At 62.8% G+C, this 18535-nt stretch overlaps 1 protein-coding gene across 1 annotated transcript in view; it reads right to left on the bottom strand.

Moving 5' to 3' along the window:
• Positions 1-2238: 2238 nt before the first annotated feature.
• CASTOR2 (cytosolic arginine sensor for mTORC1 subunit 2) overlaps positions 2239-18535 on the bottom strand; it is a 51219-nt gene continuing 34922 nt past the window's right edge. Inside the window, exons 3-9 of the mRNA XM_045992597.1 lie at positions 13117-13310; positions 12612-12744; positions 12001-12124; positions 11184-11294; positions 10892-10974; positions 7653-7747; positions 2239-7571 (exon numbers count right to left, since the gene is read on the bottom strand). Coding sequence (XP_045848553.1) covers positions 7506-7571; positions 7653-7747; positions 10892-10974; positions 11184-11294; positions 12001-12124; positions 12612-12744; positions 13117-13310 — 806 coding nt within the window. The 3' untranslated portion in view covers positions 2239-7505. The remainder of the gene's footprint in view (positions 7572-7652; positions 7748-10891; positions 10975-11183; positions 11295-12000; positions 12125-12611; positions 12745-13116; positions 13311-18535) is intronic.

Below are 18535 nucleotides of genomic sequence, written 5' to 3'. Positions count from 1 at the left end.
TCAACTTGGCCTTTCGTTTAAAAACATCTTTGGAAAGTCTCTTTTGGAATAAAGTCTATTTTCTGCCTTTTTATTTTTTTATTTTTATTTTTATTTTTTTTTAAGATTTTATTTATTTATTTGACAGAGAGAGATCACAAGTGGGCAGAGAGGCAGGCAGAGAGAGGAGGAAGCAGGCTCCCTGAGGAGCAGAGAGCCCAATGTGGGGCTCGATCCCAGGACCCTGAGATCACGACCTGAGCCGAAGGCAGAGGCTTTAACCCACTGAGCCACCCAGGCGCCCCTGCCTTTTTATTTTTGAGCACTGAAGAGGTGTTTTTTGTTTTTTTTTTTAATCTTACTTGATCATTTAGAGATTCGCTCACCAAAAAAAGGCTTTTGTTAAAGAGACAACTAGAAGCCAGTGACGAATACTTCAGAAGCCAGCCCTGCCTGAAAACGGTGTGTCTGCACAGTCTCCTCCCCACGGTTTTGTTGGGAGAAAATGACAACCGGGTCACCCCCCGGGGTCTCGCCCCGTGGCCGCACCCTCTCCCTCTGACTCATTCCCTCAACAGATACTCTGTCCCCCTGGGGCAGCTAGTGTCCGCCACACTGGGCCACTTGGGGACGACGCCCCCGGAAGCAGGTCCCACGGGAGCTTTCGTTCTGGGAGGCGAAACACAACCACAAGCCAAACGGAGTGTATGGTGCTTGCTTACGTGGGCCGTGCAGACCAGCAGAGCCGGGGAATGGGGCTGGCCGTGTGGGGGCTTTGCAGTTTGAAGGGGAACAGTCCAGGCGGCTGGCTGGCTTGGTCTGTGGAGCTCGGGGTTGTGGGTTCGAGTCCCATATGGGGCGTAGAGATAACTTAAAAATACAATCTTTAGGGGGCCCCTGGGTGGCTCAGTCAGTTGAATGTCTGACTCTTGATTTCAGCTCAGGTCATGACCTTAGGGTTGTGGGATCAAGCCCCTTGTCGGGCTCCACGCTGGGCGGCATGGAGCCTGCTTGGGATTCTCTCGCAGTCGGGCTCCGTCTGCCTGGCTGGCCGGAGTGCGTCTGGCACACGCCAGACCCTCTCCACAATTGTCTTCTGCCTGGTGTCTCTGCTTCTGTCCCCTCACCCCTGACCCTCCCGGCGGTGGCCACCTGAGTCCCCACGGATGTCCTGGCTCCCGGGTGTCCTCTGACGGCCCGAGAGGGCACTTGGTCCGCAGACCCCAGAGGGAAAAGCCCAAGTAGCAGCAGAGCTTCCTGGGGCTCAGGGTGACAGGGCTGAGGTGGGGTGGGCCTGAATGTGGACATGGGTCTTCAGCCCTGCCCGGCTCACACCTGCCTTCTGTGGAAAATACCAGAGAGGTCCAGGGCCTCTTTCTTGCCGGGGCAGCCGCAATGCCCACCTGCCAAGAGGGCAAGGAGCCAGACGCCAGAGTCTTGTGGGAGGGACGCTGGGCAGGTGCCCTCCCTCCTGCCTCTGGGGTGTCCTGAGTGCAGGTATCCGCGCCCGGGCTTCCAGAACCAGGGTGTGTGTGTGTGTGTGTGTGTGTGTGTTTTGTCCACAGCAGGGCTCTGGGCTTGGGGAAGGAGCTCTGTCCTGCCCCACAGGCCCCCCGACCCCCAGGCCCACCTCTGCCAGAGGCCTGGGGAGGAATGGTGGGCCCAAGAAGGCCCCCCGAGACCCTGACCTTGAGTGGTCTCTCCCGGGACCAGAGTGGGGTGGTGGGTGGTGCTGTGGGAATTCCGAGGCATGGGAACTCCAAACCATCTGGGCTTCTACCCTGGCCCGGTGTCCCTGGCTCTGGGGGAAGCCAGGCTCCCCACTGCGAGCGAACTCCACCCCGGGGGGGGAACCCCAGCCCGCCGGCTGTGTGACTAAACCGCCTCTGGAAGCAGACCCTTCGGTCTCGGCCAAGACTTCAGATGACTGAGCGGCTCTGAGCCAGAACGGCTCCAGCCGCTCCCCCACCCCGAGCCCACGCACACCGCGACACACGTGCGCGCGCACACACACACACACCCGGTCCTTTGTGGAGTTGTGAGGTCTGGGGGCTGCTCGTTACACGGCACCAGGCAGCGATTACAGCCCTCCTTGCTCTGGGCGGGTGTCGCTCCTCTGACCCTGGCTGTGGGGCTGGAAGACTTGCTCTCCCTCCTCCTGGCGTCCCCCTCCTGCCCCGGCTGCGCTCCCTGCCACCAGCCTGTCCGGCCGCGGCTCAGAGAAAGGAAAGACCCAAATCAGACAGTGGTCAGCCAACATCCATTTTTGTCTCCATTTTAATTAACACTTTACAAAGTACAAAATATACTGTCTTTTGGGGGGGGGAACATTAAATGGTACTTTTTTTTTTTCTCTCCGTCATACAGTACATGAATCTCGAGGGTTTTGTGTGTCTTCGACAAAGAGGGTAAAAGCGTGAGGGCCCTGGGGCGTTGGGTGGCCCCGTGCTCCCCCTCGCCCCAGAGCTTGGGATGGATCTAAGCGCCCCTGCTACGGCTGCTGGTGACCCGGGATATGCCAGGTGAGGGCCAGATCCCCGAGGCGAGGCCCTGGGGGGGGCGGAGGCCCCTCAGAGCCCCGTCGCTCACCCACCATCCGCTCACCCCCGTCTCAGGATAACGGAAATAGTTTTGGCATAGAGCAAGAGGCCTTGGGGTTCTATTGTCAGCTATCCCCCACCCCGCCCCCGCTGGGGAGCCAGCCCTGCTCAGCTCTTCCTGGACGGTTTTCTGGGGAGGTAAACTGAGGCACAGGACCGGAAAATGCACTGGGCTTGACCTCTCTCTTCTCCACCACCCACCGCGCTCCCTGCCCTGGTCTCCGCCTTTGCTGGACGCTCTCTGCCGAGGGGCCCCCACAGGTGAGGGGTGCCGGCACCCGAAGCCTCTCCCGGTGAGTGCTGTCTGTGGGGACACCCCTGCCCCCCCCAGCAGCTTGATGAAGTCGAGGGAGGCGGGGCGGCCCCGCGGGCCAGGCCTGCCACCCACACACTGCCAACCCTACTCCGTGCGGCCCACGGGCACAAGGCTCCCGAGGCCGCAAAATATGAACCGGGCCAGGCCCCTCGCCGGGATCTGGGAGGGCGTGGAGGTGCTCGCGCACCCGCGGCCGAGCACACGACACTGTCCAGGCTCCCGGCCTCGTCCCGCCTCGAACCGAGAGCCTCAAACTGCCTCCCCGCCCCGGAGGCCACAGGGCCAGGCCACAGGCCTCCCCCTCTGTCCCGGAGCCACTCCTGGTACCGTGGGCCCCAAGGACGGCGGCTGCTCGGCCGACAACACCCGCCTGGCCTTGGCCTTCTCCACGGAGCAGGCTTCCCGGGAGTCAAAGCTGAAGGCTGGGTCGCCCTGCGGCTTCCCCCGAGCTTAAGGAAAGAGCAGGAGACAAAAAAGCTTGCCCTTGGGTGGCCTCTGATTTGGAAATGGAAGAAAGAAAACCAGGAGCTCGGGGACGCAGGGAAAGGCATCTAGAGCGGGGAGTGGGGCTCAGCTGCCCTCAGATCCCCGAGCCTCTCACCCCAGGATCCCCCGCCCTGGTTGGCTCGGGGCCTTGCAGCCTCTTTCAAGGGAGGCTACTGCCCCCTCCTGGCCGAGCCCTCTCCCAGCACGGCATCTGGGAAAACCCGAAAAGCCAAAGCTCCCGTCTTTGCGGGTGTGAGACTCCATTATCCTCCCCCGCAAGCTCTGCTAACTGCCTGCTCCATTTCCCAGTGGCTGTGACCGCCAGGACCGGCGGGTCCCCTCTCCCCGGTTACAGGGGACACAGATCTCCTGGGGGGTTTCTTCCTACCCCTCCATCCCCCCGGCATCAGAAACTCCTCCGTCAGGGCACAGGAGCGCTTTGCTGTCTCCTGGGAGATCCTCAAGGTCCCTCTCAGCCCCGTCTGGGAAGGGCCCAAGTTGTCCCCATGTCCACGTCCAGAGGCCCAGAAAGGTGGTCCAGGGACCCCTAATGGTCAGCCTGAGAAACGTGGCCAGGAGGGGCTGGTGGGGGCGGGGGGGTCATCTTTGACTACCAGGCCCCTGGGCTTGGGACAGGGGCCTCACCCTACCCATCAAACCGAACCTTCTCTCCTGACCTCCAGGCCATCCTCCGTCACCTCACAGGGGACAAGGCTCGCCAGACCACGCATCTTCTTCCGGACCCGGCAATGGTCACCAAGGCCATGTGCTGCCCAACGGGGGAGGCCACAGCTGGCGGCTCTGGGTCCCACCAGGGGCCCGTGGCCTGCAGTTGGTGGAAAGGGGAGAATGCTGGTGGCTGGGAGACTCGGGACCCCTGGATCCCGGGGAGGGGAAGCCGCACACCTGTCAGGCTTGGATGTGTGCCCTCGGCTTTGGAGACCCTCCCCCACCCCAATGAAGGTGCAGGGTGGGCCCCGCCCACCCCTGCCAGGTCAAGCCTGGGGGCAGAGGGAGGAAGGGGTTTCTTGGGAACCAGAGGAGCCCATGCTGAGACGGATTTTTGTAACTGGGGCTGAGAGAGAGAAGGGGGCGGTCACACCTCCCCTCTCCCCACCTCCTCTGTGTAGTGCGCAGGGATGGGGCAGGCGATGGGCAGGGGTGGCCTTCAGCTGCCATGGGACACAAAGGCAAAGCCACACACACCCAGAGCCCACCCCACCTCTCGGCAGCCTTGCTCAGGAGCCCCATCTCCCTGCCCCTGCCACGTGCCGGCCACCCAGAGCCAAGACAGCTTTGGCTCAGCGGGTCTGGAGACCCCCCCCCAACGCAGCAAACTGGGGGGCATTCTTCCCCCCAAACTGTGGAGACCAAGTCCCTGTGACTGGGCTCCTCACGGGCACGCAGACAGCGGGAGGGGAGGCTGGGGAAGGGGAAGGTCCGGGTGGCTGCTCCTGCCCAGGCCTCGCCAGTCCTTCCTGGGCACAAGGTCAACGGCTTCGGTCCTTCTCCTGGCTAGACGGTGCTAGTCTGCAGGAGGAGGCCTGGGAGAAGAGCCTGAGGTATCTGAGCGTGCGGGTGAAAACGACGCAGGAACAGCCACGTTGGGCGGGGGGTGGGGGGTGGGACCCCCTCCCTGCCCAGGTCTTCAGGCTCAGGGCGATGAAGACGGCCTTTCTCCTCCCTCCGTACCAGCGTCCCCCAGACCAAACAGGGGTATCCGGGGCCCTGGCCATGGAAATGGGGGTGCAGGATGGCACTGAATCCAGCTTTCAGGGGGGCTGGGGGGGCGGGCCCCGGGGGCTCCGCTCTTGGGCTGCTGGTTTGGTTTTGCTCTCAAGCCCCGGCTTCTCCGCTAACGTATTGCCTGCGTAGCTTGATTGAAGAACACACGGTGGCTGGAAACGTGCCCGTGTGCGGCGGGACACGGCGGGTGGAGGGGAGGCCCGGCGCCCGCACACGCACACACACAGCGGGGTCCGTGCCACAGCACGTATTAACATATACTGCTCAAGTGTATGTGTTATTTACAGTCTGTATCTGTATCGACATAAAACACAAGTATTTACAGGTGTGTACAATCGAGACGCTCTCGGGGGTCTGGGCAGCGCACGCTCCTGGGGTCGCGGCGCCGACGCGCTTGCTGGGCAGGCAGGGACAGCGGAGAGCGGACACCATCAGGAGACCCGACGGGAGTCTGGAAGGGCCACGGGAAACCGAGGCCTTCCAAGGAGAGAGAAAGGGGGCTCGGGGCTTCGGGTCTTTCCCTGCCCCCTCGGCCACCCCCACCCCACCCCGGTTTGGAGCCAGCAAACAGTGGACACGTTTTGGTTGTTTTCGAGTTTTGTGCAAAATGAATTAACTTAAAAAAAAAAAAAAAAAGAAGAGGGTTCCTAATGTCCTAATCAGTGCTTGGGCCTGAGCATCTTCAAGGATCCAGACCCACGGCAGATCTGTGGTGGGCTGCCGGGGCTCAGAGGGTCTTCTTCACGCTGGGAGAAGGGAGGACTGGGGCTCGCACAAGCCCTTCACCTAAGGGAATGTCCTTTCTCCTCTGAGCTTCTTGGGAACGGTACAGTCAGCCAGGCTGCCTGAGAGGGGACACCAGGGAGGACAGGGGCCTCACGGGACCTTCTGGTCCAGCTCGCTTGGGAAGGACCCCTGGCTGGTGGGGAGGTGCAGGGGCTCACCCCATGCTCCCTGGTCAGCCTCCCAGGGGTACAAGACCGCCTCAGCTGGCCTGCCACCTGGCTGCCCACCGCCCCGTGGCCTCTGGGTCCCCTCTGATGTTCACATGGACCATGGCTCCCAGGGTGCCCGTCAGTGGGGCTGCCCTGGGGGGACCCCTGCCTTGCAACAGACCTCTGTGGCCCACTTCCTGCTCCGAAGAGAGGGCCCACACTCCTGGGACACCCCTCGCTTCTCCTGCTTGTCCCTGGAGCCGCAGGGCGCCAGCCGAGTGATGCCGAGCCCCTGGGCCCTCCGACAGAACTCAGTAGGCCCCTTCCCCTGAAAACTGCCGCCAACCGCAGCCTGGGCGCAGATATATTAAATAAGAAACTAAAACGTACGGTACAGTTTTCTCTATTAAGGCTCAGATAAGCTGCCCCCCAGGTCAAGTACTCATGAGTGCCACAGTCCCCAGCTGAGGGGTGGGCAGGCAGGTGAGTCGGGGGCAGGGGCCTTCCACATCCCCCTAAAGTGGGGCGGGGGAGGGGGCAGGATAACAGGGGAGGCCTGTGCTGGTCTAGTCGACTGCTGGGGAGTGGGGGTGACCCAAGAAACCCCAGGTCCAGAATGCTGGGGATGCCCCCACTTGGGGGAAACCAAGGCTCTGCCTGCCCAGGTAGGGTCCAGGGAAAGCAAGAGGGGACAGGCGCTCATGCCCCAGGCTGGTGGGTCTCCCGGGAACCGCCCCCAGGAGTGAGTGCTTATGGTGGGGAGGATCTGGACAGGGCCCCCTTGGCAGTCTCGCTGGGAGTCGGGGCACAGGCCCTGTGCATGGCGGGCGATTCTGGGCGGCGCGGGTCCTCCCCAGCTCGGGGCCCACCCAGGCTTGTCCGAGCTGCCCCAGCACGCGACCCAGGGGCCGCCCACTGGCCTCCATTCTGCGGGAACCAGCCCGGAGCTGATGGAACCAGAGACCAGCGACCACAACATCCAGCCCCCGGTCCTCACGGGGGCCTCCCTGGGCTCCATGAACTCAGCCCTGCTCGGCCAGCTCCCCAAGATGACACAAGAACCAGAACCCCATTGTCTCGCAGGAGGGCCCTGCTTCCTTCAGCATCCGCCCCCCGCTGTGGGCGAGGCCAGGCAGGAAGGTGGGTGGGCTCGAGAGCTCCCTGGGCCACGGACGTCATTTTCTGGAGGAGGAGTCGGGGGGGAGGAGGTGGCTAAGGGCTCTCTGGAGGGTCTGGGGGCTCCAGGAAGGCAGGAGGGCACGGGGAGGCCTTGGCTTGGGCGCCCCAGGCCTGGCAGGGGAAGCGATTGGGGGCGTCTCCCAGAGGCCCCTTCTTGGGGGCCCCTGGGCCGATTTTCCAGTCTGAGAAATACTGCGAGAAGGATCTTCAGGGTGGGGGCTGGGCCCAGGCCTGGGGGGCAGACAGGGAGGAGGGAGGAGGCCCTTAGTGCTTCTCTGCTTGGCTGACTTTCAGGGCGCTGATGACGGCGCTGATGTTCTCCTCCGGCACCTGCGAGGGGGCAGGGGAGGCAAGAGCCGTGAGCCCCGCACTGGCGTCCCCTGCCCCGGGGGGCCGGTGCGGGACACTCACCAGCGCGTGGTCGAACTTGAAGGTACTGATGTAGTAGGCAGGGATGTCTGCGGCGGCCAGGGGCTCGGAGATCTGGGCCACGATGCCACACTCATCTGGGGACAGAGGCAGGGACGACGCTCAGCATCCTCAACCAGCCTCCCTCCGGCCCCGGCCGCCTGCCACGCCAGGTTCCCGGATGCCACGCCAGGATTCCCTGGTGCTCTAGCCCCTCCGCCCAGGAACCTTCTCTGACCCCCACCCAGGCTCTTGTGCACAGGGCTCCACAGAGCTGAGCTCTCTGCCTGCTCCCCTGCTCCCCTTCCCAACCTCCTCGTGAGTTCTCCGCGACAGAGCCGGACGCGGTGTGGCCAAAGGGAGGACGTGGGTTCAGGCCCTCTTTCCTGTCGCCCTCTGACTCTTTTTCCAGCCAGAAGACCGTGGTCAAGTCACTTCCTCTCTGCGAGCACCAGGTTCCTCCCCAGAGTCCCCACTGGCTAAGGACCTCTGCTGGTCCTAAAGGCAGCACCAGGCATTCATCTGGGGCTGGAACGGGGCTTCTCCCTCCCTCCAGACCTCCAAAGCGGGGGTGCATCCCCTCCTCACCCCTGGCTCCCTGCCTGATTTGAAGGCACCACTCAAGGTTTCCTCCTCCAGGAAGACCTCCAGGGTCTGAGGACCACTCTGCCACCAACACAGCCCCTTCCAAGCTTTCAGGTGGTTTCCCCCCAAATCCATTATTCTGATTTTGATGACGATGCCTTTTCCCAACTGGGTGGGAGAGTCCAGATAGGGTCACCAGCTCCCCACGCAATTCTGAGGCTGGAGTCCGGGAACTGACCTGAGCTCCACGTCTACGACACCCACTGCCATCCCTTCCAGCCTCCCTCTGCTCCTTCACTCCCTGGCCCAGCCCTGGACCTGTGCGGTGACTCTGGGCTCCTGCTTTCTGCTCGGTCTGCCGGGGCTCCTGGCTGGACCTGCAGGCCCTTGGTGGCTTGGCAAGCCCGGCGTCTGTACATCTGGTGACCGTCGGTGCCACCGTGTGGTGGGGACATGTAGTCTCCCCAAATCCTTTTGCTACGGACACAACTACTCCGACAGAAACAGGGGCTGGAGACAGGAGTCGAGAACGACGCTTTCCTGACCGCGGGTTTGGACCCCCGTGTCACGTCGGTTCGGAAGGGCGGCGACCCGCACTTTGCAGAACCACAGGGATGGCCAAGGGGACGCGCGCAGCACGGAGTCGGGGCGAGGACGGAGCCACCTGCACCGGGCACGGTGGGTTCGGGGGGGGAAGCCACGTTTACCCCAAACCACGCTCACAAGCCCGCAGAACCCGCCGGTCTGGAGCCCTTCAGATTCTCGGCGAGCTGCCTCCCTGGCAGGGTCCTGCCGGCTGTCAGAGCGGCTTAGGCCCCGCGCCGCCGCGACATATCTGGCCACGTCATCGGGACGTTCCGTGACTGTCTCACAGGCAGTCCTCTGAAGGACTCGGGCTCCTGGTCGCCCCCGGCTGCTCCCCCGCCTGCCGGAGCTCGGCTGCTCCCCACCACCTTCAGGAAGACAGGGCGACAGATCCCTCCGTCCGGCATCAGGACTCCGTCCCTCTGCTCGGGCTGACCTGGCTGGATTCTTCTACCCTGCCTACCTGTGCATCGCGGGCACAGCCATCTGGAGCCACGTGGGTGCCGCAGACAGGGGCTGCCGCGTCCTACCTCCCCTCCCCCCAGGACCCCTCCCCGAGTCACCTTCTCTGGACCTTACATGTGACCCTGACGGCAGACATGCACGGGTGCTCCCCACCCAGGGGAGGGACCCACCATCCTCCTTATTAGGATGGCCGCCTGCGGCCATGCTTGTTTCTAACAACCTCCTTGGTGAGGAGTTGTTCCAGCACTCAATGCCCACCATCCGGCACCGGGCAGCCAGTGTGGGCGGGAGAAACGCTAGGGTCTGTGGCGAAGGAGCCCCCAACCCCTGCGCCAAGAGGCAGATCGGTCGCCAGGGCTGGACCAGGAGCCTTCAGTGTACACTTCCTAACACTCCACAGAGCAGAGCCCGCTTTTCTGCCCCCAGGACGGCTCTGGCTTTGGCCTCGATGCGAGCGGAGTCAGGGGGACCCGTCTTGTCCTGCTGGTGACCATCACCCGCAAGCTCGTCCATGGGCAGGTGAGGCAGGAGGCAGAACCTGGCTCCCTCACCGCCCCTCCGCCCCCAGGTCAACATACGCCGCCACCTCTGCCTCCTGTCCTAGGAACAGGCATCCCAGGGCCGACGGGATGGCCCCTGGAGCAGTCTAGGCTTCATCGGGAAGGTTCTTCACTCCGTCTGTGGGAACTCAGGGTTCACCGATCCCACCCCGGGTCTGTGGATGACGTTTCCCGGAGACAACCGAGAGCCTGTCCCGGGTTCCAGCTCTGGGTTCTAACAGGTCTAGCTGGAGGAAGTCATTTCTGGTCAGCACATCCCTGACAATGGGGCCGGCAGCCTCCACCCGGCCCCGGGCGAATCAGTGCCCCGCAGGCCTGCTAACTCCCGAAGACTCTGAGCCCCACGGCCCCCCGAACACGCTTGCGGACAAAACTCGCCGCCAACTGCGCTGTTCGGGCAGCTGCGCAAACTGAGGCTCGAGACTCTTAGGGAATCTCGACAGAGGTCCTCTGTAGGGTCAGGTCGTCGTTATGGAGAAGCGGCTCCTTCCCGGGACAGGAACGGTGAGGTAATTCGGGGTGAGTGCCGGCGTGTCCGAGTCTGACTGCAATGGCATTTATTTACGTGAATAACCCTCATCAGAACCACGGCCGAGGCCTGGGAGCAGCTGGGACTCACAGGTGACTTTTTCCCTTTTCCCTGCAGACTCCACGCCCAGCACAGAGGCCAGCAGCAGGGCCCGAACTCACCACCCTGAGACCAGGACCTAAGCTGAGATCAAGAGCCGGTCGCTTAGCTGCCTGAGCCACCAGGGCCTCCCTTCCCTTTCCGTTTGTCTCTGGTCCCCGGCGCGCTAACAAGCAGCAGGAATGTGCTCTCTGTGCTCTCCAAGGCGGGGAGAGGTACCACTGCTTTGGCTGAGGGCGCTCCTCCCGCCCTCTTGTCTGGAGCCCCTGCCTCCTGTCACTCGCCGGTCAAGGGCCACCGACGCCGGCTCCCCCAGCCTCGGTCTCCCCAGCTGCACCGCAGGGTGAGTGAGCCTGGACGGAAGGCACTCGGAGATGCTAGGCCCCCCGCCTGCTGGTGCGGTATCCCCCGGGGCTCACCAAATCCCAGGGGCTGTCCTCCAATCCGCACCATCTTCCAGAGCTCTCCAGACGCGCTCGTGAACAACAGATTACTAGGGAACCTTAGCAAGGAGAGAAAGGGAGAAACCCCAGAGGGTGACGTCGGTCGCGGTCCCTCAGTCAGAGCGGTGGCTGCCCTCGGGACGATCAGGGGTCTCGCCCTGCCTGAGCGCTCCCTCCCCCACGGCTAGACCCAGAGAGGAGGCCGAGGGACCCCCGGCCATCACCTCTCTGCGCTGCCTGTCGTCAGTAAGTAAGAAGGGCCACTCACCTCTGCTGGGTCTGCACGTCCATCACCAGGGAGATGTAGCCCTCAATGAGGGAGAAGGAGAAGAAGCGGATGTGGCCACAGTCCTCCCCGGTAGCCATGGGGTCCTTCACTCTGGGGGCCGGGGGGTGGGGTGGTGAGGGGGACAGTGGACCCGACCACACCCAGATCCCCACCCGGTCCGCTCGCCTGCCCACCGGCTTGGGAGAGCTGGGGCCAAGTCCTGGCCCCAATCCTGACCATGAACCTCGGCCCCAGCCTCGGTCTCCCCACCTGAGGCGGATGAGTCCGCGGGGTTCACAGAGGCGAGCACCACACTTCCCGGAGCCCAAGACCCAGCCGGCCCTCCCTGCAGACCACCCTGCCCCTTCCTGGACAGGGTTTCTCTGTCCCTGCGCTGACCCACATCTCAGGGCACAGTCTGCAGTCACTGCCAGCTCACTGGTCCCTGGTCCCACCCCATTAAAATCCGAGAAAAAAAGGCAGCAAAGCCTACTGTTTGCGGAACAGAAAAGACCTGAGCTCCTGGCGCCCCTACAGACTGGGCTTGCCGCTGGAGCTCCGGGGACGGTGAGCGGGGGCGGAATCCACGGACATGTGCCCCTGGGGCTTCACCATGCTTTGGGGTTCCCGAGGAAGGATGTCTCCCCAGTCAGAGTGTGGCTTTGGGGTACAGTCATGAGCTCTCTGCCCCAGACCAGCTTCCAGGACAGGTGGTAGCTCGGTGTCTCCCCACTCGGGGGCTCCCAGGCAGAGCCCTGTCCCCTTGGCCTCCCTGGCCCGCCCTGCAGCCTCTTCCCATCCAAGGGGGCGGCTGTACCCATTGGAGTAGAACATGACGTCCATGAGAAGTGTGGCGACCGCAGGCAGCGTGTCAGGGTCCAGGCTGGTGACACAGAACCTGTTGCTCGGGCTGGACAGAGGGTGGATGACAGGCCTCTGGACTGTGAGAGCAAAGACAGCGGGTGCTGAGGCCAGGAGGAGGGCCCAGGACAAGAGGTGGGGTGAGCCAGCAGCTGCTCTGGGGGACCTGGCCCTGTGCCTTCTCCAGCCTCCAATACATTCACTCACGGCTCTCCTGATTCTCCAGGCTCACTGCCAGACCCCTGGGCCTTTGCACATGCCTTGCTGGCTGCCTGGAATGAATGCCCTTGCTAACTTCTAGCACTTGGCTGAGCTCCTACTTGGGCTCCAAGCTTCAGTTCGAGAGTCGCTGCCTCTGGGAAGCCCATCCTGATATCCTGGATGGGTGAGGAGTGGCCTCTGGCCATCACTGGCTATGTTCCCTTCCCCTGTCCTTGCTAGACCTTGAAAGCAGGGTCTGACCCTGTGTTATACTTGGTGCTTTGTTAATGTTCTGAAAACGCGGCTGCTCTAGGGTAGGCCCTGGGGACTTCTCGAGGTCTCCCCAGCAGAGCCTCCTCAACTCACCCAACTTGGGCTTCACGAAGCCATTGGTGATGCCAAGGTTCTCAGCAGCTACCGTCTCACCGTTGACAACCCTCAGGATGGTGAACTCTGATGACAAGGTGTGAGTGACAAAGGGCAGGTCCCGTTCACGCACCTACGGATGGGGAGTCAAGGATGTCGGTATCCCGTGGTCCCTGCGGGGCACCTCCCTTCACTCTGAGATTCTGCTCCCCGTACCAGCTTCCCCCATCCTTCCAGCCATGCTCGTGGGGGATGGGAGTCTGGAACCGCTGCGGCCTGTGACCAGACACTCTTGCCATCTCCAACCTCACGTGCTCCCAGCCCTCCCAGCCCAGGCCCCGGGTCTAAGCCAGCACGGTGTGCGGCAAGCGCTTGGTGTGTGGGGCTGAACGGAGCCCCACAGTCCCACCCGGGGCCCTGCTGACACTTGAGCCATGACCCCGAGGTACCCTTGACCTCTCCCTGAGCTGACCACGCAACTGGGGGCCACGGAGCCCCGGCTCACCAGGATGAAGTCCGTCTGGTAGGTCGAGAGCATGAACACGGAGATGTTCTGGTCTGCCAGCGGGGCGATGACCGACTTGGCGATCTTGGTGACGCCGATGGGCTGCGAGCTGGAGAAGCTGCCCCCGCCCGACACCACATTCAAGGCCAGCCAGGTGGCGTCCGCCACGCTCAGGTGCTCCGAGGAGGGCAGCTCTGCGTGGGGAGGAAGGGGACGACACATGGAAGGCGGGCCTGTGACTATGATGGGTCCTCCGGGCAGGGGACAGGGCTGGCTGCCTGCCAGTCCCTGCCATCGGGCCTCGGTTCCCTCGTCTGTCAGAGCAGCCTGGGAGGACCTCAGACGTGCCCGACTGCTGGGCAGGGCAGGAGCCGGGGTGACAAGTGGCTCATCTGTGTTTGGCTTCCACTGTCCCACCCATGGAATGATGGGCGTCCAGCAGCGAGTAATGACCTTACCTCTAGGACCCACCATGCTGCTGCCCTCAAACGGGTGGAGCAGGCCCCAGTGGTTTTGTTTTTTTGAGATGTACTTATTTCTTTGAGAGAGAGAGTGAATGAGCGTGTGCACAGGGGTGGGGGGTGCAGAGGGAGAGAGACCTTGAGCAGACTCCCTGCTGACCATGGAGCCCCATGCGGGGCTCGATCCCACGACCCTGAGACCAGGACCTGAGCCGAAACCAAGAGTCGGACGCTTAACTGACTGAGCCACCCAGGCACCCCCCCACCTCCCTCCTCCTGGTTTTCACACTGGTTCCTGGGAACCTCCCAGGGGCTGGGGTGGAGGGAAGCCTGAAGACGGGGGGCGGGGGGGAGGGGGGCTGGGATTTCTCTCCCTGCTGCTGTCAGCCCTGCGTTCTGCAAGAACACGCGGCTCCAGGAGGGCTCCAAAGGACGCCGCCTTTTGGCAACAGTGATTGTCACCCAAGTCCCTCCTCCAGAGAGCTCAGGGATCCTGGGGTTGGCAGGGGCAGGTGGCGGGGGGTCCGAGGGCAGCAGTCACCGTCTCCTCTACCAGCTCCCACACCCCCAGAATCCAGGTGCTCACTACTCTGCCTGGTCCTGCAGAGAGCGCGCCCAGGGGAGCCTGCCCACGGGACACGGGTACACGCGTGTGCACGTGTCTCCACCAACACAAGCCGCACGCGGGACGTGCCTCACGGGGTCACCAGGCGCACAGTGACCACAGGCTGGTGCGCCCACTGGTCCCACTGGCTGAGAAGGGGCCGCCCTGGCCAGGCCTGCTGGAGAGGCAGGTGGCTGCCCAGGAAAGGGGAGAACCTTCGGAGGAAGAGCGGGAGGAAAGGCGTTTAAGGGGCCCTGGGCTTTGGCGTCCGGTCAGTTACCTGGGTGTTGGACGAGAAACAGCGTGATGGCCACAAGAAAACTCCCCAGAAATAGCAGCTCAATTCTGAAATTCTAAGGGGCCTGGACCTGGGGAGAATGCTGCGAGCCCCCCAAACCTGCCATCTACTTCAGAGACAGCCCAAGAGCCACCGAGGACTGGGGTATCCTGATGGTTCAGCCTTTCTGGACGCTCAGCCTGGTGCTTCCTGGGGGCCCGTGTGCTGGGTGTGAGCCACGCAGCCCCGACAGCGGCCATCATTTTAACGTATTTAACGCTGGACGTTTGAAAACGCCCCTTTCCATTAGGGCAGAACCCCTTCAGCCCTCTTGGGAAAACTCTGGAAAGGTCAGTAATGTCTTAAGTCGCTGCGTATTAACGAGAGACCACACCAGCATTTGCGAACCGGCTCTCTGCCCGCCCCTGCCAGGTTCCTCGCGACCCCAACCACCCAGCGGCTTCCCACATTCTTCGGAGAAGAGCCCAAGTCTTTCCCCAGAGAGCTCTGTGTGGAGAAAGGGAGGGGTCCGTCTACACCCGCACGGCTCAGACCGTGGCCGCTCACCGTGGCTTCAGAGCGGCGGAAGAATGTGGCTAATGCAACAGGAAAAGACCGTATTTTATCTCACTTTGATTCGTTTTGCCTCCGAGAGGCGCACGTGGTGCGCGGCTACCGTGTGGGGCAGTGGCCTCGTCTATGCTCAGCACGTGGCGCGCAGGGGGAGATGAGGATGAGGACGGGGCGGGGGGGCCGCCCCTGCCTCTGTGCTCTGTCCGGGCCCACGTTCCCACCCACCTGCCTCCCCCGCTCCTCTGTCGGGGCTCGGTCACCCTGCCGGACCCGAGGCTGGGGGGTGGCCTTCACCATCATCCCTTGTTCCCAGACCCAACCTCCCAGGATCGGGCCACAGGGCCCCAGTGGGGAGCAAGTGCCATTCCCAGCCCCGGCCCACCAGTGGGGACAGGGAATTTGCTGCCCGTCAGCTTACGGACGCACAACGGGCTGTGGGAAGTCAGCGCCACCCCCGCTGGGCAGAGTAGGCTGAGGGGTCCTGTGAGCACAGGGAAGTGGAGGGCAAAGTACGCCAGCTTCAGGCGGGGACAGCGACAGGCTCCAGTCCTGGCTCCAGCCGGCCTGGTGGAGGCTGCCAGGAAGCCGTGGCCAGTCCAGTGGGGAAGGCGTGTCCCCCGAGTCAGTGGAGCGCTGGGGTGTGTCCACTTTTAAGGGGCAATGGTGCAGACACGGCTCTGCTCTGGGGAGTTTCTTGGCGGGTCTGGATGCGTCCCAGGGAGAAGCCCAGGCCTGAAGCCAGGTGAGATTGCAGACGCGGGACGGTGGGGGGGGATGAAGGGGGCGGGGGACAGAGGATTTCAGGTCCAACTGCCGGCCAGTCTGGGCAGTGGGTCGGCCAGGATGGGTCTGCCCGCCCTGCTCCAGGCCTCGGGGCCGGCCGCTCCTGGCTCAGGCCCTGGGTAGAACCCACGGATGGTGGTCAGCTCGGACAAGCGGTCACCCCTCGGATCCTCTCAGAAGCGTGAGTTTCATCAGAGGAGCGAAGGCAGCTGGAAAGCACAGGGTTCGCTGCTTCTGGCCCCTGGGACCTGTAATACTGGGGCAGGCGGCGGGGAGGGAAGGCCTGTCCGGGGCCCCACCTCACCCCGGGCCAAGCCTCGGGGGGACGAGGTGCCATTTTTGGGGCTGTGGGATGAGCTCCAGGTGGCTGACCAGGAGACCACGAGCCTGCCCATCCCTAGAGGAAAAGGGGACCCATCCCAAGACTAAGATGGGTCATTTCTGTCACCGCACGCAGCACAGGCCCTTACAAATAGCCTCTGGGAGCCGCATGTGCTTTGTGGTGGTGGAGGTTAATGGTGTCTTGTCACCCCCCAGCCACAGACTGGGGTGGCTCTGTGGCTGGGTAGAGCCCTCCCCCTGCCCTGTGCTGCGCTCCTCATGGTACCTACCCCCTGTCCCAGGCCTCCCCTGTTCCGGCTGCAGGACCTGTGCGTCCCTGCGAGACACGGCGGTGCGCGCCCTACCCAGCCTGTGCTTCTCCGGCTTCTCCTGCCCCGCCCGCAGCAGGGCCAAGGGTCCTGGGGTCAGGCAGAGGGGGAGGTGTTTCATCCTGCCTTGACTCTGGGCAACGTCGACGCTCCTCAGTTTCTCAGCTGCAAACGCAGAAGGAGGAAATCGGGATGGGCTCCAAAAGATGCTTCCAGGATTAAATGAGATAATCCCCAAATCAAGTGCTTAGCTGAGTGCCTGGCGTCTGAGTGCTTGCCGAGCACTGGCGCCTCTTCCGTTCACACGCTGATGCCGGATGCTCGATGGCAGCTGGGCGACGCGCAGCCAGAGGGGCACAAATGAGCAGTTTCACTGCAGAGGAGGCGCTGACGCCGCAGGCCAGTGTGCGGCCCCCGAACGCCACGGGGCTCCTGAAAATCCAGCGCCGGGGCCGGGCACAGGAACCCCGGTTCATCCACAACAGAGCGACGCCTCTAGAGTGCATGCACGTCCCATGGCCATATGGGCACTCTGCAGAAGGGAAGGGCGCTCCTGTGTTTGGGGGGAGGCCCCGGGGAGCTCAGCAGCTGGCCTGGAACCACAAGCCGTGCAGGAAGCAGAGCAGGATCTGAACCCGGGTCTTCTCGTCCGCGCTAACGGGGAGGCCAGGAGTCGCTTCTGGACGACATCCTCCCCCTGCCTTTGGACCAACACGCGTGCGAGAGACACTGCGCTCCAGTAATCGTACACGGTTCAGCCCCGAGTGCTGACCAGGAATGGTGGCCTGGAAGCGAGACCCCCTACCCAGCAGTCACAGGGTTGTGGACCCCTCCTCTCAGCCCCTGCTGGGTGAATCATTTACACCGGTTTTTCTCCCCCTCCCGGAGCCCCCTTCCCCACACTGAAGACTGCTCCGGCCACTGGAAGAGGTCTGGGGAGAGGCCAAGCAATTATTAACGGCTCCAGGGAAAGTCGGGGTTTCAAGATTGTGGGTAATTCCCTCCCTGGGTCAGTCAGGGTCTCAGCCTGGGCCTGAAGATCTCACTTCGGACAAAGCCTGCTTATTCGCCCTCTAGTGAGGCCCCCACGTCACACTCTCTCCCCTTCCGCATACTCACCCCAGGTGCCTCTTCCTGAGTCCAGGCTCAATGACGACTCTCTCCTGCTCAACAGCCTTCAACGGCTTCCTACTGACTGCAGAATCAGGTCCAAACGGACTCTGCTCACCCTTTTTAAAATTTGAACCTGTCTTTCCATCTGCTTTTTGAACCTGGTCTCTGCTTCTGCTGCTAGACTTACTCATCCCCCCTCCCCCACCTGACATGCTCTCTCCCTCCTTAGCCCTTCAAGGGTGGCAAAAACGGCCTCCTCCAGGAAGCCTTCCCTGACTACCTAAGCTCCCCCTAAGCTCCTCTTCCGAGCTCCCAGAAAGGGACATGCTGAAAGCTCGCCAGTTCTTCCAGACTTAAATACTGTGTGAGGCTCTCCGCTGGTTAGCGGTGCAGCTCAGGGAAAAGCCCCAGATAAATTCAGATTTCGAATCTTTCTGGATTCCTGCTTGTCCTCACTGCGCCAGCCTCCTTACTCTGCTCTCCTCCAGGCAAGCCCTTCAAGGTCAGGTAAGACCCTTCGCTGGCTCCCCCTGGCCTCTGTCTCTCCTGGCCTCCCTCGTCCCGTCCCACCTGGTCCCGTCCCATCTCCTCCTGCTCTGTCTTCTCGCCTGCAGCTCCCTGGGCATGCCCAGCGACCCCCCATTCTAGAAGCCTCCCCACTGCCAGTGTCACAGGTTCCACCAGGTGGGCTCATTACTCATTTAGTTGGGTTTGCCTCAAGCATTGCCTCCTCTGGGAAGTCCTCCAGGACTGCACGTCTGCCAGCCAGGTTGGGTGCCACTCTCTATGGATACCGTAATTCTGCTTCCCGTGTTTCTGTCCTCCCAGAGCCTTAAGCCCCTGGGGGACAAAGGCTGGATTCCTGCACTTCTGCTCTCCCCGGTCGAGGGCCCGGCCCCTGGAGGCATCCGGAGACGACACCAGCCATGAGGCCGCGGGCAGGCAACAGCATCCTCTG

Source organism: Meles meles, chromosome 21, assembly GCF_922984935.1.
Source record: "Meles meles chromosome 21, mMelMel3.1 paternal haplotype, whole genome shotgun sequence".
NCBI classification, from domain to species: Eukaryota; Metazoa; Chordata; class Mammalia; order Carnivora; family Mustelidae; genus Meles; species Meles meles.
The sequence above is the reverse complement of the archived record's forward strand: the minus strand, read 5'-3'. Positions and strand labels throughout refer to the sequence as shown.